This window comes from Peromyscus leucopus, chromosome 11, assembly GCF_004664715.2.
Source record: "Peromyscus leucopus breed LL Stock chromosome 11, UCI_PerLeu_2.1, whole genome shotgun sequence".
NCBI lineage: Eukaryota > Metazoa > Chordata > Mammalia > Rodentia > Cricetidae > Peromyscus > Peromyscus leucopus.
In genome coordinates, this window is record NC_051072.1 from 53,624,753 (window position 1) to 53,642,958 (window position 18,206).

Sequence of the window (18,206 nt, forward strand, 5' to 3'; positions counted from 1 at the left end):
CGCCGCTGCTGCTGCTGCTGCTGCTGCTGTCCTCTTTGAGGGACACTGGACACATAGCCAGTGTGGATACAGTTTATTGATGTGATAAGTGGGATGAAGGGCCACAAAGTCAGTGAAGCCAGCCAAATACGCCACATTCATTAAAGGTTTTCCAGGGATTGATGCATGACATTGGCAATACCGAAGACCATTTGTCAAGGCTTAGAAAAGATGCCACCTCCCTGTGGCCGACACTGTTGAGCTGTTGCTGAGACACTTGGAGAGGAAGACAACACATTGCGCCCAGTGTCCCTAATGTCCTCAACAACAGCATGCTGAACGAATAGACTTTTTCCATTTGTCTGTGTTATGACCAACAGGCCAAACCTCACAGAGTTTTTAAAGAAAACTTCAGAGGTTACAGTGGTTTATGTACACTGTACTTTGGCTATTTTTATGATCTGGCTCTACCATGCAGAAGGGGTTGCCTGTAGTTCTGTTCTTACCTGGACAGAACCCAACATGGCAGAGGTCAGTCTAGAATGGAGGATGTGTCCTGGTCGTCATTATCTTCTCTCTCAACTCTCTCCCCTGCAGGGTCCAAGGAGCAGAGGCTGGACTCCGGCTGTCCTCTCTTCCATAGCAGTTCTTGGCACCTTGCATCATATGTCGCCAAATAAATATGCTTCAGATGAATGCTGAATGTTATGTTTAGAGTAAGCGGGAGGGTCAGTTTGCCTTTCCTGCCTACAAAACAAATTCAATCATATGCCTTTAATGATGAGTTCTAAGAAATACATCTTGTAGAATTCTTTTATGAGATTTGCCCTGGTGAATGGCCACTAAATATCCACAAATGACCATGAGTCTATAAATATTTAAAGCTGATTGGGGCTGTATGTCTTACTTTTTAAAATTTGCAATAACAGCCTTCTGCCCAAAAGTAAGTAAGTAAAGAAATAAATATATTAGTACAGCTGGGTCTGATGGCATAGGCCCATAATCTCAGCTATTCCATAGGCTGAGGTAGGAGGCTTGCAAGTTCATGACAGAAACTTTCAGAGGTCACAGTGCTTATCTAGACTGTTCTTTGGCCATTTTTATGATCTGGTTCTACCATGCAGAAGAAGCTGCCTGGCCATAGTTATGGCTCTTACAGGGACAGAACCCAACATGGCCGAAGTCAGCCCAGAATAAAAGATGTTCTCTTACAGCTCCAGACTGTAAGTTCAAGGGAAGCCTGGGTAGTCAGTCAACAGGACCCTGGGACTGGGACACACACATGCTAGGCAATCACTACCCCTGAGCTCCAGTCCCAGGGTCTTGAGTACTGTAAACACACACACACACACACACACACACACACACACACACACACACACACACACGGAGGGAGAGAGAGGAGGTCCAGTTTTTTTGCAGAATCCAGGGAAGAGTCTCAAAACCGTGGCTCAGAAGGGGTGGCAGTGGGACCACTTCTGAGCACTTTGACAGTGATGATTTCAAGTCCTTCCTCCAATATCTCTACTCTTAGTGGCCACAGTTTCCACTCATCACTCTCTGTGTTTCACTTCTTGGAATCCACATTTCTGGAAACGGACTATCCTTAGAGCAGCTGTGATCTGGGAGCTGGAGACAGAAGGTCCAATCCTGGTGACTTGGATCTACCACCTTCTAGGGGAAGGAATGATTTTTCTAGAGTAGGCCTACACATCACAAGGTGGTTGCTGTAGTTTTTTGTACTCTGGGAAAAAAAAAATCTATGGACTTTCACTTTGCTTTGGGGTTGATTTTTCTAAATCAATGTTTTATAAATGGAAAGAAGTTTAAATATCACCAAAGAAATTTTCTAGCAAGTGCCTTTCTAATATAAATAATCCATTTCAAATGTAAAATTTTTTTATTATTATATGTATAAGCTAATACATCTTGGAAAATATGCCATTGAGAATATGGCTAAAGTTTCAAAAAGAAAGGAGACCATCACACCAATAGGACCCCTCAGACGCTCTCCAGTCAGGACTCCCAGGGACCAGCAAGTGAGAGTTACAGGAAGCCTTCCTGTGTTTTTATGAGAAAGTAAGGACAGGCCGCATATGCTGTTTAAGACTGACAAGTCTGGACAAGTGTCTGGGCAATTTGGGGGCTGTGGACATAGGGATTGTTTCTGGTTTGTGGGTGCCTGGTCCTGAGCTGATTAGGGCAGGAGGACAGAGTCCTGAATGCTGAGCACCTGGGTAGTCAGGAACTTATAACTCTGAGAAATATTGTCTCCCCGGTGTCAAAGCCCCGGGTGTCAAAACATCAGAAAGGCATGTGTACTAGAGTTCTCTATAGGAACAGAACTGGAAGAGTGAACACGCACGCACACGTCCAATAGGAGAGTAGACCTGTATTCTTACTGTACTAGTCAATACTGAGCCATAACCATCAGAAGGAAAAGGGTGTGGTTTGTTGAGATTCTTGTTTATAGACCCATCACATAGCCAGACAGACGTGAGGCAAAAGATTCTGTTGGCTTCTCACTCTTGGCTTCTACACATTGTTTCTCATCCTAATATCACAGTTGGACCAAGGAGGAGGTTAATCACGTTATGCATGAGAAAGCTTCAACCTGATCTTCCTCATTGTCCTTGCCATAGCAACAGTTTGGTCTGAAAGGCTTTCTTTCCAATATCATAACCCACCAGGCAGTGCCCTTCGCCTCTCTCGGGAGAGCTCCCTCCTGCCTCTTTCTAGTGGGGTCTCAGTGTCTGCAAAGGTTAGAAGCATCCCAGACTGGAGTGATAGACCTTGGCCAGAATGAGCTCTGAGAAAAATAGAGCCACCCCATGTTTTCTGGCAGATGGTATTAAATCATGTGCTAGAAAAAAAAAAAGATGTTAAAATCATGCTGAAAAAAAATATTATTCTGCTCCTGGAAGCATGATATTTGAGAAAACAGAAAATTATTCAGAGTGTAAGATGATTGACATAGATGATATATTTGGATATTACTAATGTTCAGGGATTATTGGGGGAGCTTTAGGTATAAAGTGGTATTATGGTTTTGTCCTTATAGGAATGAATCTTTCTGTTTAACAGATATGTGTGGACATGATGTATATCGACTGGATTTGCCACAAACACACACAGGATTTGGGATAGAGTAGTGGTTCTCAACTTGTGGCTTGAGATCCTCACAGGGATAGCATATCAGATACTTACATTATGATTTGTAACAGCAAAATTATAATTATGAAGTAGCAATGGAAGTAATTTTGTGGTTGGGGGCCACCACAACATGAGGGACTGTATTAAAGAATCGAGGCATTAGGAAGGTTGGGAACCACTGGGTTAGAGGGAGGGATAGAGCAAACCCATATTGGCTTTTGCTGAAACTGATTGATGGGTGGGTGAGACTCATATTATTGTGTCTACTTCCTTATGGGCTTCTAATGTTCAAGTAATAAGGTATTTTTAAAAAATAATGGTAGCTGTTGGGCACTTTGGCTTGTTTCTGTTCTGATTATAAATGAAACACTTTGGGTATCTTACCATGACCTATGGTATTGCCTTAAAAGCCCTCCATGCTGAGAGACTACTGTTCTATTCCCAATTATTTAAATCAGAAATGGATGCTGGAGAATATTAAATGCCTTAGCAATGCCTTCAATTACTATGTTTTTGTATTGTACCCTATTGCTGAAGGATGCCGCACTCCTACATGATGAGAGTAAAGCCCTTGGTAATGGCGCATGCCTGTGATCCCAGTTACTCAGCGGGCTCAGGAGCTATGAATTCAAGGCTACCTGGGGCTTCGCAGCAAGACCCTTTCTCAAAAATAAAATAGAAATAGCCTTCTTGTAGTTCTTATAAACCCTATAAGTAGTCACTGTCTCAACCATCAAGCTTTTACTGGGCAGCTCATAAGTGCCAGCCTTCTCCTGGGCACGGGAACATGGCAACGAACAGGACTGGCCACCCTCGCTCCCCTGGGGCTTCATTCTCGGTGCTCAAGATAGACCCTAAACAGGTTCATGTGACGGTAAAGCTTCCCTGGCTTCCAACTGCCAGAGACTCTGGATTCCTGAGCTCAAGAATGCCGAGGGGAACCTGTGCAAGGTGCCTGCCGCCTTTTCCATGGGTGGGACTGTGCTTTGCAATGGGCGAAGAGAGGCAAGTCATCCCCAGTTTCATTGTGTCAGCCTCACAGTTCAGGATCAGTCTTTGCCTGTGTTGGCAGGAGTTGGTTGTTTACATTCATCTCGCAGGTTGTTGTCAGTACTTTGAAGTCCCTGTGTCTTTACAGATATTTTAGTGCTGAGCTCGGGGAGCCTCCAGGGACTTGGAAGCAAACACCGTTTGCGCTGAACCAGATGTGTACATTTGCAAATCATCGGGTAACCTGCGTAACCCACGTTACTTACCCTGTCAGTGGTTCTGCTGTTTCCCTCATTTTGAAAATAGGCTGAGCTGTAAGGAAACTTACAACCGCAGCCAGCAACATCCGTCCATTCCTTACTAGACTGACTGAGCACCTACCTGTGTCCAATCCTCTGTCCTCCCAGCTAGCTCCCAGCCAGGCCAAGAGGATGGAATCGCTTGCTCGGAGATGCCAGGGATTATCAGAGGAACCAGATTTGAACCCAGACAGATTTCCTCTCCAGTCCTGTGTTTTAGTCAGTGTACCCATGGCCTATTTTCAGTGCAGAACTAAGGGTGGGAATTTGTGTTCAAGAGGCTCTTCTTTCTGTTTCAGGTTTTGCTCATCTTTGCAAAGGAGGATAGCCAGAGTGATGGCTTCTGGTGGGCCTGTGACAGGGCTGGCTACAGATGCAACATTGCGCGCACTCCAGAGTCAGCCCTTGAATGCTTTCTGGACAAGCATCATGAGATTATTGTGATCGATCACAGGCAAACTCGGAACTTCGATGCAGAAGCGGTGTGCAGGTGCCTTTCTCTGTCTAAGTTGCTTAGTAACACCCCCCCCCATCTTCTCTAAAAGAACTTCCTCTACAAGTAGCTTTGGGTCCCTGCACTGACCTGGGGGTCATAGACCTGGACTGCCACGATGAAGGCTATGGCTCCTTCCTATAGATGCATCCTACCTTCCCACTTCTGCACATTTGAATTGCATTGAATTTAGAAGCTGGACTCATCCTGAAGCTTGAGCACGGTCCCCTAGCCCCTCCCGAGTATTGCTCATAAAAGAGTCATTAAAATTCACACAGTTTTTACTACACGTAGTTTAGATTTAAAGTAAGTATTTTAAACTTCATTATTCTGCCCCAAAATGAACATCAGAAATGTGTGAAACAGAGATTTTTTCCATGCGTGACACAGATGGGTAGATCCTGTAGCAGGCTTCCCAGACATGGAGAGAAGAAGGCAGCCACTTTAGCAGCAGAGTCTTCCTGGGGTCCACGCCCCCACTTGTTTGTGCAGATGCTCACACTCTGGGGAGTAAGTACCTGTCTGTTCATAAATAAACATTGTACAGTGTTAAGAGTTTGCTCAGGATGGACTTCCATCAGCAGAAGTGGAATGCTTGGAAGTTGGCCTGAAAGAGTCACTAATTAATCAAGAACAGGACAGAGGCCGGTTACAAAGAGGGCTGGACTTTTATTGAATATTAGTAAATGAAAAGTCGAAAAATTGATTCTTAAAACTTTTGGTATACTGGCAAAAATGTTAATGGATTAAGAGTTGTTTTTTTTTTAATCACAGGCATTACCTTGTTATTTTTTTATGACTTGCATTTTCCCAAAGAGTTTTTGTTAATTAGCCAGTGTTTGTTTTAAAGGTTTCAAATCTTGCTTTTCTCCATAGAAATATCTTCCTATTTAGTAACTAACACACACACACACACACACACACACACACACACACTGCTGTTTTTATTATTAAGAAATAGATTTTTCTTTCTGACCAGGTATAATGAAGCACATCAGTTGTCCCAGCACTTAGGAGATTAAGGCAGGAGGATTGCTGAGTTCAAGGCCAGCCTGGGCTATACATCAAGACACTGTCTCAAAGAACAAACAACCAAACCAAACCAAACCAAACCAAACCAAACCAAACCAAACATACCTTCTTTCTAAATGATTTTCAGGGTAGAATGGGGTCCTGACTCTCACAGGCTGGTCTCATACGGCTCTGTAATCAAACGCTGCTGCTCGTATGTAAGCGTCCCCTAGGGCCTAGGTTAGGTAATCTTTGTACTCTTCCTTAGCTGTAGAAACATGATGTTTGTGCCTCTGTTATAGCTGCTCAGAAAAGCAGTGGGGGGCGTGAGGTTCAGAAGGAAGTTGTGTGTCTCTGTGTGCTTGCTGACTGCTACTGGTCCTGTTAAGGGCAGCCAGATTCTTAAATGATTGACAGCCAGCAGTGTTCTGTACAGAAGTGAGTGGGGACATGCGCCCGCAGAAGGACATCCCTTACTGTTGTCTGTGGGCCTGGGTCCCAGGCTTTTTAGCTATACTGAACCTTCCTTCATGTAGCATACTGACTCCAGACTATCATACCTCTCGATCTCCCTTAGTCCTCTTATCAGGAAGACGACCAAGTCCCTCTTAACACAAATACCTCTGGGGAGCAGGAAGTAACCAAAAAGATGGGCACCAGTCACAAAGGAAGCCAAGAGACTGTTCCCACTCAGCACATTCAGTACTTGAGTTAGCCTCTGTGTAAGTCCAGGCTCTTTGAAGGTGACCTAGCAGTGTGTGTCCATGGCATGTCACTGGGTGGGAGGAGCCTACATGAAAGGGAGATGTGTACAGCATCTCCCTGGATCTCAGAGAGTGCCTCTCCGACACTGTATTTTTTATATGATGGAAACGGGTACTTCTCTGAGTGTCTATACATTAGGCTCCTAATGTAAACTGAGTCTTCGGGAACCTGCTCTGTGGGAGGTTGGATGGGAACAAGAAGTGATGAGTGCCAGCCCTGGAGTGGACCTGTCTAGACTCCCTGCCCTTGGTGATGAATAGTCCCTCTTAGAAAGATCTCAAAATAAGCAGAAGTCAGACCACAGGTATAGGCTAAAACAGTCAATGCCGCTGTCCACGGATTCAAGAATGCAGCCCTTTATTAAAAGCTTGGCCAATTCATGAAGCCCTGACCAGACTAGTCTAGATTCTGAGCTTCACGCATCTTGTAAGGTTCACAGACCTCAAAATCCTATAATCTGTATGCATTTGTATACTGTGAAATTGCTAAGGGATACATTAACTGCCTACAGGTACTTCCAGTTTAGCAAATCTGACAGTTACCATTTAATCTTTCTCCAGCCCAGCTGATGGCCAAGTATAGAAACATAAAGGACAGACCACCTGGGGGAGGGGCACCCTGAATGACCTTTAGCACTTGTCTGTTCATCTGCCAGCAAGTCCTTTAACTTTTATTGTTAGGTTAGTCTTCTGTATGACCTCCTGTTTTGAAAGAAAAGGAATCCAGCCTCGTTTGCTGCCCAGGCACAAACCAATCGTTAAAAGACTGTAGTACTGCCATACTTTTAAAGAGAGAGTCAGATTTCAATCAGAAAACACGAAATTCAAGTGGAATTTGCCAATTTTGAAGTAGAAAAATGGCGAGTGTGAGCTGTTGGAAAATTGCTCAGGATTTGAAAACAGACAGACAGACAGACGACAGATGCTATTATCCCAGTTCACAAGGTCGTCTTTCTTTGCTGTCTCATGTGTGTTCTGAGACTTTTTCTCTGAAGGACGATTTGATTCGGAACCACTATCAATGCAGAGAAGTCTCCGTAATAGTTTAATGTAACACAGCCCGGATCACTGCTTGACTTGAAGCTTCTTTTTACAGATCAATCCGGGCCACTAACCCCTCCGAGCACACTGTGATCCTGGCCGTGGTTTCACAAGCGTAAGTACACCTCCACCCTACCCCAGCAGCAAACGCATCCCCTACAGCATCCTTACTCCAGCAGCAGCTCCCAGACACAACAGTACCTCATACCTCCATCAGCACCCCCACCCCAGCAACACCTCCCACCCCCAGCAGCACCCCCACCCCAGCAACACCTCCCACCCCAGCTGTACCCCCACCCCAGCAACACCTCCCACCCCAGCTGTACCCCCACCCCAGCAACACCCCCACCCCAGCAACACACCCTACCCCCAGCAGCACCCCCACCCCAGCAGCACCTCCCACCCCCAGCAGCACCCCCACCCCAGCAACACCTCCCACCCCCAGCAGCACCCCCACCCCAGCAACACACCCTACCCCCAGCTGCACCCCCAACCTCAGCAGCACCCCCACCCCCAGCAGCACCCCACCCCCAGCAGCACCCCCACCCCAGCAGCACCTCCCACCCCCAGCAGCACCCCACACCCCCAGCTACACTCCCACACCCAATATTACTATTCCATCTGAGACACTTGTATGATGCAATCCAGTTTTTGAACCAGCTCTGTGATGGGCCTATCTTAGACTGTACAATGCCACTTCTAGAACTTTCTCTGAGGGCTTTGTTTTCCAAGTTTCCAAAAATATTTAGGGTTTTTTTCCCTCTCCCCCCCCCTTACATAATTGCTGCTAGCACGTTTTCACACACTTCAGGGGGAAAACAGGTTTCTCATCATCATGACATGCCAAAAATGAGTAGAAAAGCTGAGAACTCTGGAGAGAACACTGTTCTGGTTCATCTTTTTTTTTCTTTGAGGAAAATTGGAGATGGGAAAGCGCTTGAGTTTTCACTTAAGACTGTGGCATGAGAGTACAGAGACACTGAGTCCATTGGAAGAAAAGGATTGGGGGGCTTCGTTAAGGACTGTTGTGTGGCTCACAGCAGCGCATAGGCTTAGGTTGGTTTGGAACTGCAAAGAAGATTGGCCTGTGGGTACACTGACACCCTGGAGTGAGAACCTGTTCTGCTGGGCTCAGTGTCTGGAATGTTCTGCACTTAAAATGGAAGGGCTGGCTGAAAGAAAGAAGTAGTTTGTATGTGCTACAATGCCTGAATCCTTGCCAGTGGCAAATTTTGTTGTAGTCAGTCAATCGCTGTCATTAGCTTCAGAGAGACTAAGATCTTAGTTGGGACCCAGGACCTGTTGGACTTGGCTGTAGCTAGAGTTTTCCTGCCTTACTCACAGTCAGGACAAATCTCTATCACCCACCAGTCCCACAGCCACTCAGACCCAACCAAGTAAACATAGAGACTTATATTGCTTACAAACTGTATGGCCGTGGCAGGCTTCTTGCTAACTGTTCTTATATCTTAAATTAACCCAGTTCTATAAATCTATACCTTGCCATGTGGCTCGTGGCTTACCAGCATCTTCACATGCTGCTTGTCATGGCGGCGGCTGCCAGTGTCTTCCTCACTCAGCCTTCCACTTCCCAGAATTCTCCTCTCCTTGTCCCGCCTACTTCCTGCCTGGCCACTGACCAATCAGTGTCTTATTTATACAGAACGATATCCACAAAACTTGGCTCCATTAGGGCATTTGGCACAGCTTCTGCCACAAAGGAGCAGATAGGCCAACAGCTCTGACAAGGAGGTGTGGGGTTCTCCAGGGCAGGCTAGCCCAGGGGGAGTTGATATATGTGCCCTGTAGGTCACACTCACACAAGAGGAAGCCGTGGCTGCAGGGCCTGCCCTGATCAGAGCCCTGTGTTGAAATGCTACACTTTGAGGCTCTTTGCTTGATGGTTCCCACAGGCTATGCTCCAAATAAGGTGAAGCTCTGTCCTCATAGGTGCCGGGTCCCTACGGTCCTGGTGGGAGACTGAGTCCAGAAAGAATGAGTGGGGAACTGAGGGATGCCAGTCTCCTCCTCCACTTATCTCCAGAGATCCGAATAGGGTAATACAGCCTTGGACATGATCTGGGAAACCACACAGCACAGCATCTCCCAAGGCCACTTATTACCTGGGTCCCCAAATGCCTTCTGTCCTTTTCATTTATCAAAAATGCTCATGAGTCCTTGACTAGGAGTGGTTTTCTATGGCTGCTATGATATTTCTGGGGTTTTGTAGTCAAATGCTTCTTATATAGAGCATGATGCTGAAAGAGTGCCTCTGCCTTTGCCATTTAGTTTAGGAAACAGGATATTATTACATTGGAATCTTTACCGCCTTCGTAGAAGGCAGAAAGTCAGGAGTAAGGGAAACAGTTTCTCTGGCAGGATTCAGCTCTGGGTAGAGCCACAGACAAACTGGGCACTCTATTCTGTTTTCTGATGACTTTCCCACCCATTGCCTCTCCTGCTTGTCTTCCCTGATTTTTAAGGTATGTACCCTATGCAAATTTCTGACTGTCTCAGGGACCCTCTTTCAGTTTCTTGATGGTGACAGTTGAGTTTTGGGACATCCTCATGACATGCTGGTCCTCACCCTACCTTTTTATTCATGGCCCAGCTCCAGGCTCAGTATTGAAAACTGTCTCAGGAGAGAGGTGACCATGGCCAGTTTTTGTTTTCCTTCCTTCTGGATTTCTGTTCAAATTTACACTTCTTTCCCATTTGGTTGTACGGTCAAGTGTCTGTGTCACCTCGAGATTTGGGCCCAGCTAGATCTTGGGGTAGGAGTTGTGCATCCAGTTGGGTTAGGGATGCCAGCCTTGTGATAAGCAACATGCTTGACATCTCCATTTATGGGACTGCTCTCCTATATCTGCTCTGACCCCAAAGGGCAACCCAGAGTCCCAGCGGCTCACCCCTGTGCCAGGAGCACTTCCAGCACACTGCTGTTGCTTCCCCTCCTGCCTGTGTTCTGCTCACATCTGGAAGACAGATGTGGGTTCTGTGTCCCTGAAGGCAGGTGCTCCCTGGGCACACGCTGCTCGGGAAGCCTCTCCAGAGCGAATGCCAATGGCCTCATTGCTCTCTCTCCATGTTTCAGTGTGAGGAATCCTGGTTTTGTATCTGCTGAGTGACCACCTTTTCTGCTTTGCTGCAGATCTGATGACCATGAAGAGGCCTCAGTTCTTCCTCTTCTCCATGCAGGCTTCAACCGGGTATGTACGAGGGGACCGAAAACCTCTCTCGAGGGTGGGCAGTGCCTCCCTGGCTCTCCCTTGAGAGCAAAGCACACAGCCATGAGAGCTGTTACGGGAAACAGGCCCCAGAACTGTAAGCCAGGGAAGGGGAGCAGCTGCACGCGAATGGAGTACCAGTGAGCAAGTGACTAGCAAGTGCCGGTCAACCGTTTGCTTCTGGCCATCTTAATTCCATCTATCATAGCAGCTGATACACAATGGCAATGAAATACCTCTTCTCTCAGATCAAAATCCAGCAGTTTCAGAGTGACCCAGATAGCTCCATCTTACCAATCAGCTCCAGCATGTATGTGGGGTCATAGAGAGATGATGCGCCAAGTGGCCACTTAGGTTCTGTGCTCACTGGGAGGCTGCCCAGAGCTTTTAAATTGAGAGCAGGTTCATGGTGGCTTGCGAACCATTGTTTAACGCTAGAAAAAGAGAAGTCTCTAATTTGAAGGATAACTGTATGAAACACACAGATATCAACTTAAAGATTAAAACTGATTGTCCTAGGCAAGGAGATATAAACATATAACTAGGATCACAAGGTAAGGTAAAAACTGGATTTCAGGCAAAGCTATGTGTGAGCAAATAGAAAGAAGACAACGGAATTAATTTAAAGTAAAGAAGAAAGAGTGGAGTGGAAAAAGGCAGAGTAATACAGAAAATGTATGGAGTCCTTCACATTTTTATGATAAACATATTCATTCCTGCTATTTTAAAAAATTGCTTTATTTTAGGTAAAAATAGAGTAGCGATCCATAGTTGATTCTGTAAATTTTACTGATAGTCTAAACTCAGACAGATGATCCTATGGGTTCTTGGTGTTTGGAGTAATAATGGTGTTTTACTGTTCTTGACTGAAAATGAAAATCCCTCGTTGTAGATCACGGAGAAGCGGTAACTTCTTTTGTGTAGCAGTCTCTCTGTGCTTTGGCATGCTTCAGCCTGCAAACAGAGCCTATAGAAAATGTGAGGCAGCCTGGATTGTAACGTGTAATAGAAATGAACGTGTCTAGGTTGCAACATTCCACGCGTTCCTAACACTCCTCCTTGTGTGTGTCTGCCGTCTCTTCCTGTGACGGTTGGCATTCATCTCTGAAAGCTTCCCTTATGTGCAGTGCTTGAATAGGGATGCCTAAGAGAATACCTCCAAGTTTGGGAACCCAGAAATGCCAGAGGACAGTCAGCAAAGAAGCCGTGTGACTGCCTTTAAAAAAAAAAAAAAAAAAAAAAACTCATTCATTTTCTAGAAATAACTCTGCAATTATTCACATGTTTTATTGATCGTCTGTGTCTCCTGGGTCACACCACTCCACCCGCCTCCCACACTGACCTTTCCAAGTGTGACTCAGGACTCTGAGAGTATGGGGACATTGGCTTTCCAACTGAAGGATGACCTTGATGTGCTGTTGGCTTTATCAGTTAGCAGGCACATTGGTCTCTTGAGTGGCCTTGGAATTCTGCTTCTGTTCAGTGATCTTTCTTCCAAGCAGTTTTGTGGTGGTGTCATTTGGAGGATAGCTTCTTCACCAGAGGATGGACGTTGCACATCTGTTGGCAGGAAAGCTTAAGAGCGAATGGTTGTCGCTCTCTAGGTACAAATATTAAGAAAACAAAGGTTGACTGTTTTCTTTTCTTTGTTTGTTTTGTTTTGTTTTTCGAGACAGGGTTTCTCTGTGTAGTTTTGTGCCTTTCCTGGAACTCACTTTGTAGACCAGGCTGGCCTCGAACTCATAGAGATCCACCTGCCTCTGCCTCCCAGTGCTGGGATTAAAGGCGTGCGCCACCACCGCCGGTGACTGTTTTCTTTTTACATTGTGCTACTCCACAATGCCTCCTGTGCCCAGGTCCAAATGTGTCATTCCCATTGAATGAACCCATGGTGAATGGGAACTTACAAGACAGCGCCTATCAGGGATTACCTGATGTTCTGAATGCTGAGTCTGATTTGATCAAGGTCATTCACCAAGGATCAGGATTCCCCCAACTCCTCAGGTTTTCTCCCAGGGAAACACACAGTATCCATGATGGCTTTCTCTATGTGTTGTGGCCTCGCCACCGTGGAGGAGGATCCCCAGGCAGCCGCTGTACTTGTTTGGGAAAGATCTTGTCTTTGGCAGCTCTCTAAGTAATTTCCGGATATGCCAGCTAGTCTTGCCTTCTGTGAGGTTGTTTCTCTTCTTCCCTGATTTGTTTTGATTAAATCACTTGCTCAAACTTGGCTTTGTATTGCTAGCTACTGGGCCAGCACGTTGGTCTGTGATCCCTGAGTGGGGAACCAGGAAGGAACTGTGTCACCCATTACACCTCAACAACTCCCTCCAAAGCCTTTGGAGCCCCAAGCACGTGGCCAGCTGTCGTGATGCCCAGCCCACACTGTGCTTTTGGAAACCAGCATCTTACCCAATGCAGCTGCTCTTACATTTACCTTCATGTGCCTTTTTTTTTTAAAGCCTGAAATGATGCTTATTCATCTCAACAAGTATTTATGGGGCTCCACGTGCAAGGCAATGTGTAAGGCATGCTGGGCTCACAGCTGTGAGCCACACTTCTCCCTGGAGAGACTTCCTTTGGAGTGGGAAGTCGAGGAGCTACAATGTATTATTTATCAGGCCCAGTTCCAGGTGATGTGCTTAATTTTTCTCAACATATGAAAGATTTGACATTTTCTTCAGAGGAAACAGACTCCAAAATCTGAATAGCTTGCACATTCATAACAAAGGCAAGGATGCAGATGTACATTCCCTCCTCATTCTGTCTTGGATCCACCCACTAGTGGAGTTTTCTGCCATGCTGTGGAGTACTCTCCCAAGAGCTCCTGTGTTCCAGGAGCCCCCCAGCCCTCCTGGGCGAAAGTGGTTTTGGTGAATCTGTAGACTAGCTCCTCCTCCTTCCAGTAAGAACCCTCAGCATGCATTGGCCATTGAGCATGTTAGCCTACAAGATGTTCTGAGGGCTCCCAGAGTCCAGATCCATGCACCTCAGCATCATCTAAACTCGCTTAGCATGGAAATTTCAGTTTTCTCTTGTGTAAAAACTCAGGCAGATGTGAATCTTGATCAACTTTGCTTTGTGACTGAAAGAGCAAGCATTTCCTTTCTGCCTGTGTTGGTGGCTTTTCCTTTTCTTAGCCCCTCTCCATGCCACTTGGAGAATAAGAGGCCTATGGAAAGTTAGAGGGCTTTGACTGTATTCCTCAAGGAAAGACCATCCACTCCAGGGTGTGCGTGTGTGTGTGTGTGTGTGTGTGTGTGTGTGCGTGTGCGTGTGCGTGTGCGTGTGCGTGTGCGTGTGTGTGTGTGTGTGTGTTGTGTACACACTCACATGCTGAGACAGAAGGGGAGAGAGGAATTGGTTTTTCTCTCTGGCTGACTTGACTGAAGAAAGTTTCTAAATGGACCTTTCGGCTGGGTCTGGCTTGCTCCCCTCCATCTATCTAGCTGCCTGAGGAACACTGAGGTAACTGGGTAGTTTGGAATACTTTTTTTTTTTTTGCTCCATAGTGTGCTAGCTATATGCTTGGAAAGTTTTGCAAAGTTTATATGTTCTTTATGAGTTAAAAATGTAAGACATTTTCTTCGGTCATAAGGAAATCTGTTTCCTTACCATTTTTTACTGGCTTTTTTTCCCTGCTTTCCTCGTTTCTCCTAAGAGCGTTGCCATTTTCATATATGAGAGAAATGCATGATTTCTTGTATGTCCTACACCAAGTAATGTGCTCAATTGAAAAGCTGTAAAGAAGGGCTGGAGAGGTACTCAGCAGTTAAGAGCACTGGCTGCCTTTCCAGGAGACCCAGGTTTAATTCTCAGCACCTACTTGGTGGCTCATAGCTGTTGATAACTCCAGTTCCAGGAGATCCAACCCTGCCCTGGCCTCTGTGGGCACTACATGCATGTGGTACACATACATAAATGCAGGCAAAATTTTTAAAAAAATGTAAAAATGAGTTTGGAATCATTGAGAAACTTCTGCCGTCTCTCTCCGGCATGAAGTGCATGTCAAAACTCTTCCATGAATGGTGTTGCACATTGTGTTTTGTTGGACTTTAGGCTTTGCTTATACATTTACTCAGCCCACTAAGGGTTTGTAAATATGTGAAAGCTTTTTGTTCTAATTGACATGAAAGTAAGGCCATTTTAAAGTGAACAATACGGTGACATTTAGAGCATTCGCGATGTGCAATACCCACCCCCAGCCTCGTTCGAAAGCTTTTCCCTTAGCCTCAAGTTCCTACTAAGCCATCAGTCCCGGCCCTGCTTCCCAAGCTCTGGCAATCATCAGTCTGCAGTCCGTCTGTAAGGATGCATCTGTCTTGATAGTTTGCATAAATGGAATAATATAGTGTGTGGCTTTTGGTGTCTGTCTTCTCTCACTTAATATTCTTGAAGGTTTTGCATTTCCTTCCTATCTTATGACTGAATAAAATCCCACTGTATGTACATACCACAATTCATCTCTTCATAGACTGTTATTCTACCCCATGTAAGTAAAGCTGGTGTGGACCTGATTCTACAAGAGTTTACTTGAGGTAGCCAATTTCAATTCTCCTGGTTTATATACCTAGAGTTTAATTTTTGAATAACACACACACTATTTTCCACAGTGACTAAACCACTTCATATTGCCATCAGCAATGCATAGGACTTTGATTCTGCACATTTTTACTCATAGTTATTTTTCTTTCTTTAATTGTACCTATTCTAGTGGGTATGAAATTACATCCTATTATGCTTTTGATTTCTGTTACTTTAGTCTGGTGAGGTTGGACATCCCTCATGTGTTTGCTGAACAAATGTGATACGTTTTCTTGGAGAAATGTCTGCTTCCCTCCTTCGCCTAGTTTTTCATTTGATTGCCCTTCTGTTGTTGAGCACACCGATACCTCGAATAAGCTCTGCATTTGGTACCCAAATAATTCAGAACGAGGCCAAGAACACTCCCATAAAAGTGAACCAATGGCACATTGCAGCCTGAGCACACTGCATATCGAGTTGCAGGCGATGGTTAGGGGACCAAGCTGGAATGGTTCAGTCTTTAACATGGTTGGGGAGTCACGCTGTGCTCTTGTATGCTTGCTTTGCTCTGACTCCTTGTAATGAAGTTTCCCCCGTCTCTGTTATACAGTGAGCCAAGCCAAGGGCATCACCTGCTCCATTCTTCCTCCGACATTTGAACAAGCACTTCACAGTCCTTGACAACTTTCCTCTGTCACCCCTTCCTACCTACAAGATGTCTTGCATAATGAACTACCTGGGGGCAGGAACAACTGTTAAGTTTCTCTGTTTGACTCTCTAAGAAATAATTGGAGATGTCTTATGCATTATCTTTGCTTTCTTTTCAGAGATTTATGGAGAATAGCAGCATAATTGCTTGCTATAATGAACTGATCCAAATAGAACACGGGGAAGTTCGCTCACAGTTCAAATTACGGTATGTAGCAACATAAGACAATACATGAAGTTAACAATGCTCTAGAAAAATCTTAACTGTCAACAGGCCAGAGTACACAGGTTTATAACTGATGTCTGGGATTTTGAAACTGTGAGACCGGCAGCCAATGGCAGTATGTTAACTGGAGCCCCTTGGGGTGATGAAATAAATTGAAAGCATGTCTTTTTTGACAATATCTTCTATTTGTGGCATGTTAAAATCATAGCCTAGGAAGTCTGGCTCAAGTTTTGTATAATTAGATTGAGATTAAGAGCCGCCTTTGAGAATCACTTTCAACTTCTGACTTCCAACTTCATAAATTCCTACTTGGGTTGTTATAGTCGGGGAAGCCAATAAGTATATTTATTACACTAGCCACCATAATGGCTATGTGGCGATTTCATGAAGTCTGCCTGTGGCTTCGGTATGCATGGCGTATCATTGAGACACCAACTTTAGGTCTCTTGGTTTGTATGCAGCACTTTCAGAGGTGGTTTCTCTCTGGCTCTCCATTCTGCGTGGAGCTCGTCATGTGTCATCTCTACTTCTAGGCTCTCTTGGAATATCAGTGTCTTAGCACCCATCTAGTTTAGTCCAAGCTCTGTTCTGACTTGCCGCTAACACCTAATTTCTTCAACCTGCCCTCTTCAAGCCGGAGAACATGAGTATACCTTTGGCCCTGTGGAAAGAGCAGTTTTATGGGCTTCCTGCTTTCTTCAGGGACATCTCTGCCTGGCTTCTCTCTCTGGGTAACTAAGAGGCACCTCTTGGTACCTTGTGCCCAGTGTGAAAACCAAGAGAAGACCTCCCTACCATAATTATACTTTTAATCTTCATTACTTATTTTGTATCCAAATCTGACAGAGAATCTTTAAAGCTAATTCTCTCCAGTCCCTAGGAAACAGGATGATTGGCACAGAAGCAAGTGGCCCACGTCTGGGGAGTTGCTTTTTTTTTTTTTTTTTTTTTTTTGGTTTTTCGAGACAGGGTTTCTCTGTGTAGCTTTGCACCTTTCCTGGAGCTCACTTGGTAGCCCGGGCTAGCCTCGAACTCACAGAGATCCGCCTGGCTCTGCCTCCCGAGTGCTGGGATTAAAGGCGTGCGCCACCACCGCCTGGCCTGGGAGTTGCTTTTGGTGACTACAGTGGCATAAGAAATGAAATGGTAGAGTAAGCAGTCAGTCTCTTAGATGGGAGTGTGGTGGTTTTTTTTTTTGTTGTTGTTGTTGTTTTGTGTGTGTGTGTGTGTGTGTTTTAAGAATGTTGATGCTGCCACCAAGATGAGTTTACTCTCTGGGACCCCCCCATGGTGGCAGAAGCAGATGATTCCAACAGGTTACCCCTTGACCTTCATGTGTGTCATGCCATGAGTGTGCATAACACACACACACACACACACACACACACACACACAAACACACACACACACACACACAAGTATACAAATAGTAAGTAATAATAAATAAATAATTTTTTAAAAAGTAAAAGTATGTCAAGAGAGTGGGGTTCTGATATATGAGGAGTACTGGTAGCTCAAGGCCTTAAGGAATAACACCAAAGACATTTTGAATGTTTAAATAAATTAAATCCCTTGGTTTCATTTTTATCTGTATGTTTATTTCAGGTAACTTCACACAAATTTTCTTAAAAAAAAATACTTTTCACTTTGCTTCAGTAATTAATTCTTTTTAATAGTGTACATTAAGTGTATGTACTTCCTGGGAAGCTCTGTTGATTTTAATTGAGATTAAAACAACTTAGAACTTTGGATTTTGATGTTTTTGCAATAAATAAAAGGAGGAAAGAGATT

General features: G+C 45.0%; 1 protein-coding gene across 6 annotated transcripts in view; it reads left to right on the forward strand.

Annotated features, from left to right (window-relative positions):
- Pde8b (phosphodiesterase 8B) overlaps positions 1-18,206 on the forward strand; it is a 226,948-nt gene that overhangs the window by 138,802 nt on the left and 69,940 nt on the right. For all 6 annotated transcript variants that reach the window (XM_028871664.2, XM_028871660.2, XM_028871661.2 and 3 more), the window contains exons 3-6: positions 4,721-4,911; positions 7,786-7,845; positions 10,882-10,939; positions 16,309-16,397. In XM_028871664.2, the coding sequence (XP_028727497.1) occupies positions 4,721-4,911; positions 7,786-7,845; positions 10,882-10,939; positions 16,309-16,397 (398 nt within the window). The remainder of the gene's footprint in view (positions 1-4,720; positions 4,912-7,785; positions 7,846-10,881; positions 10,940-16,308; positions 16,398-18,206) is intronic.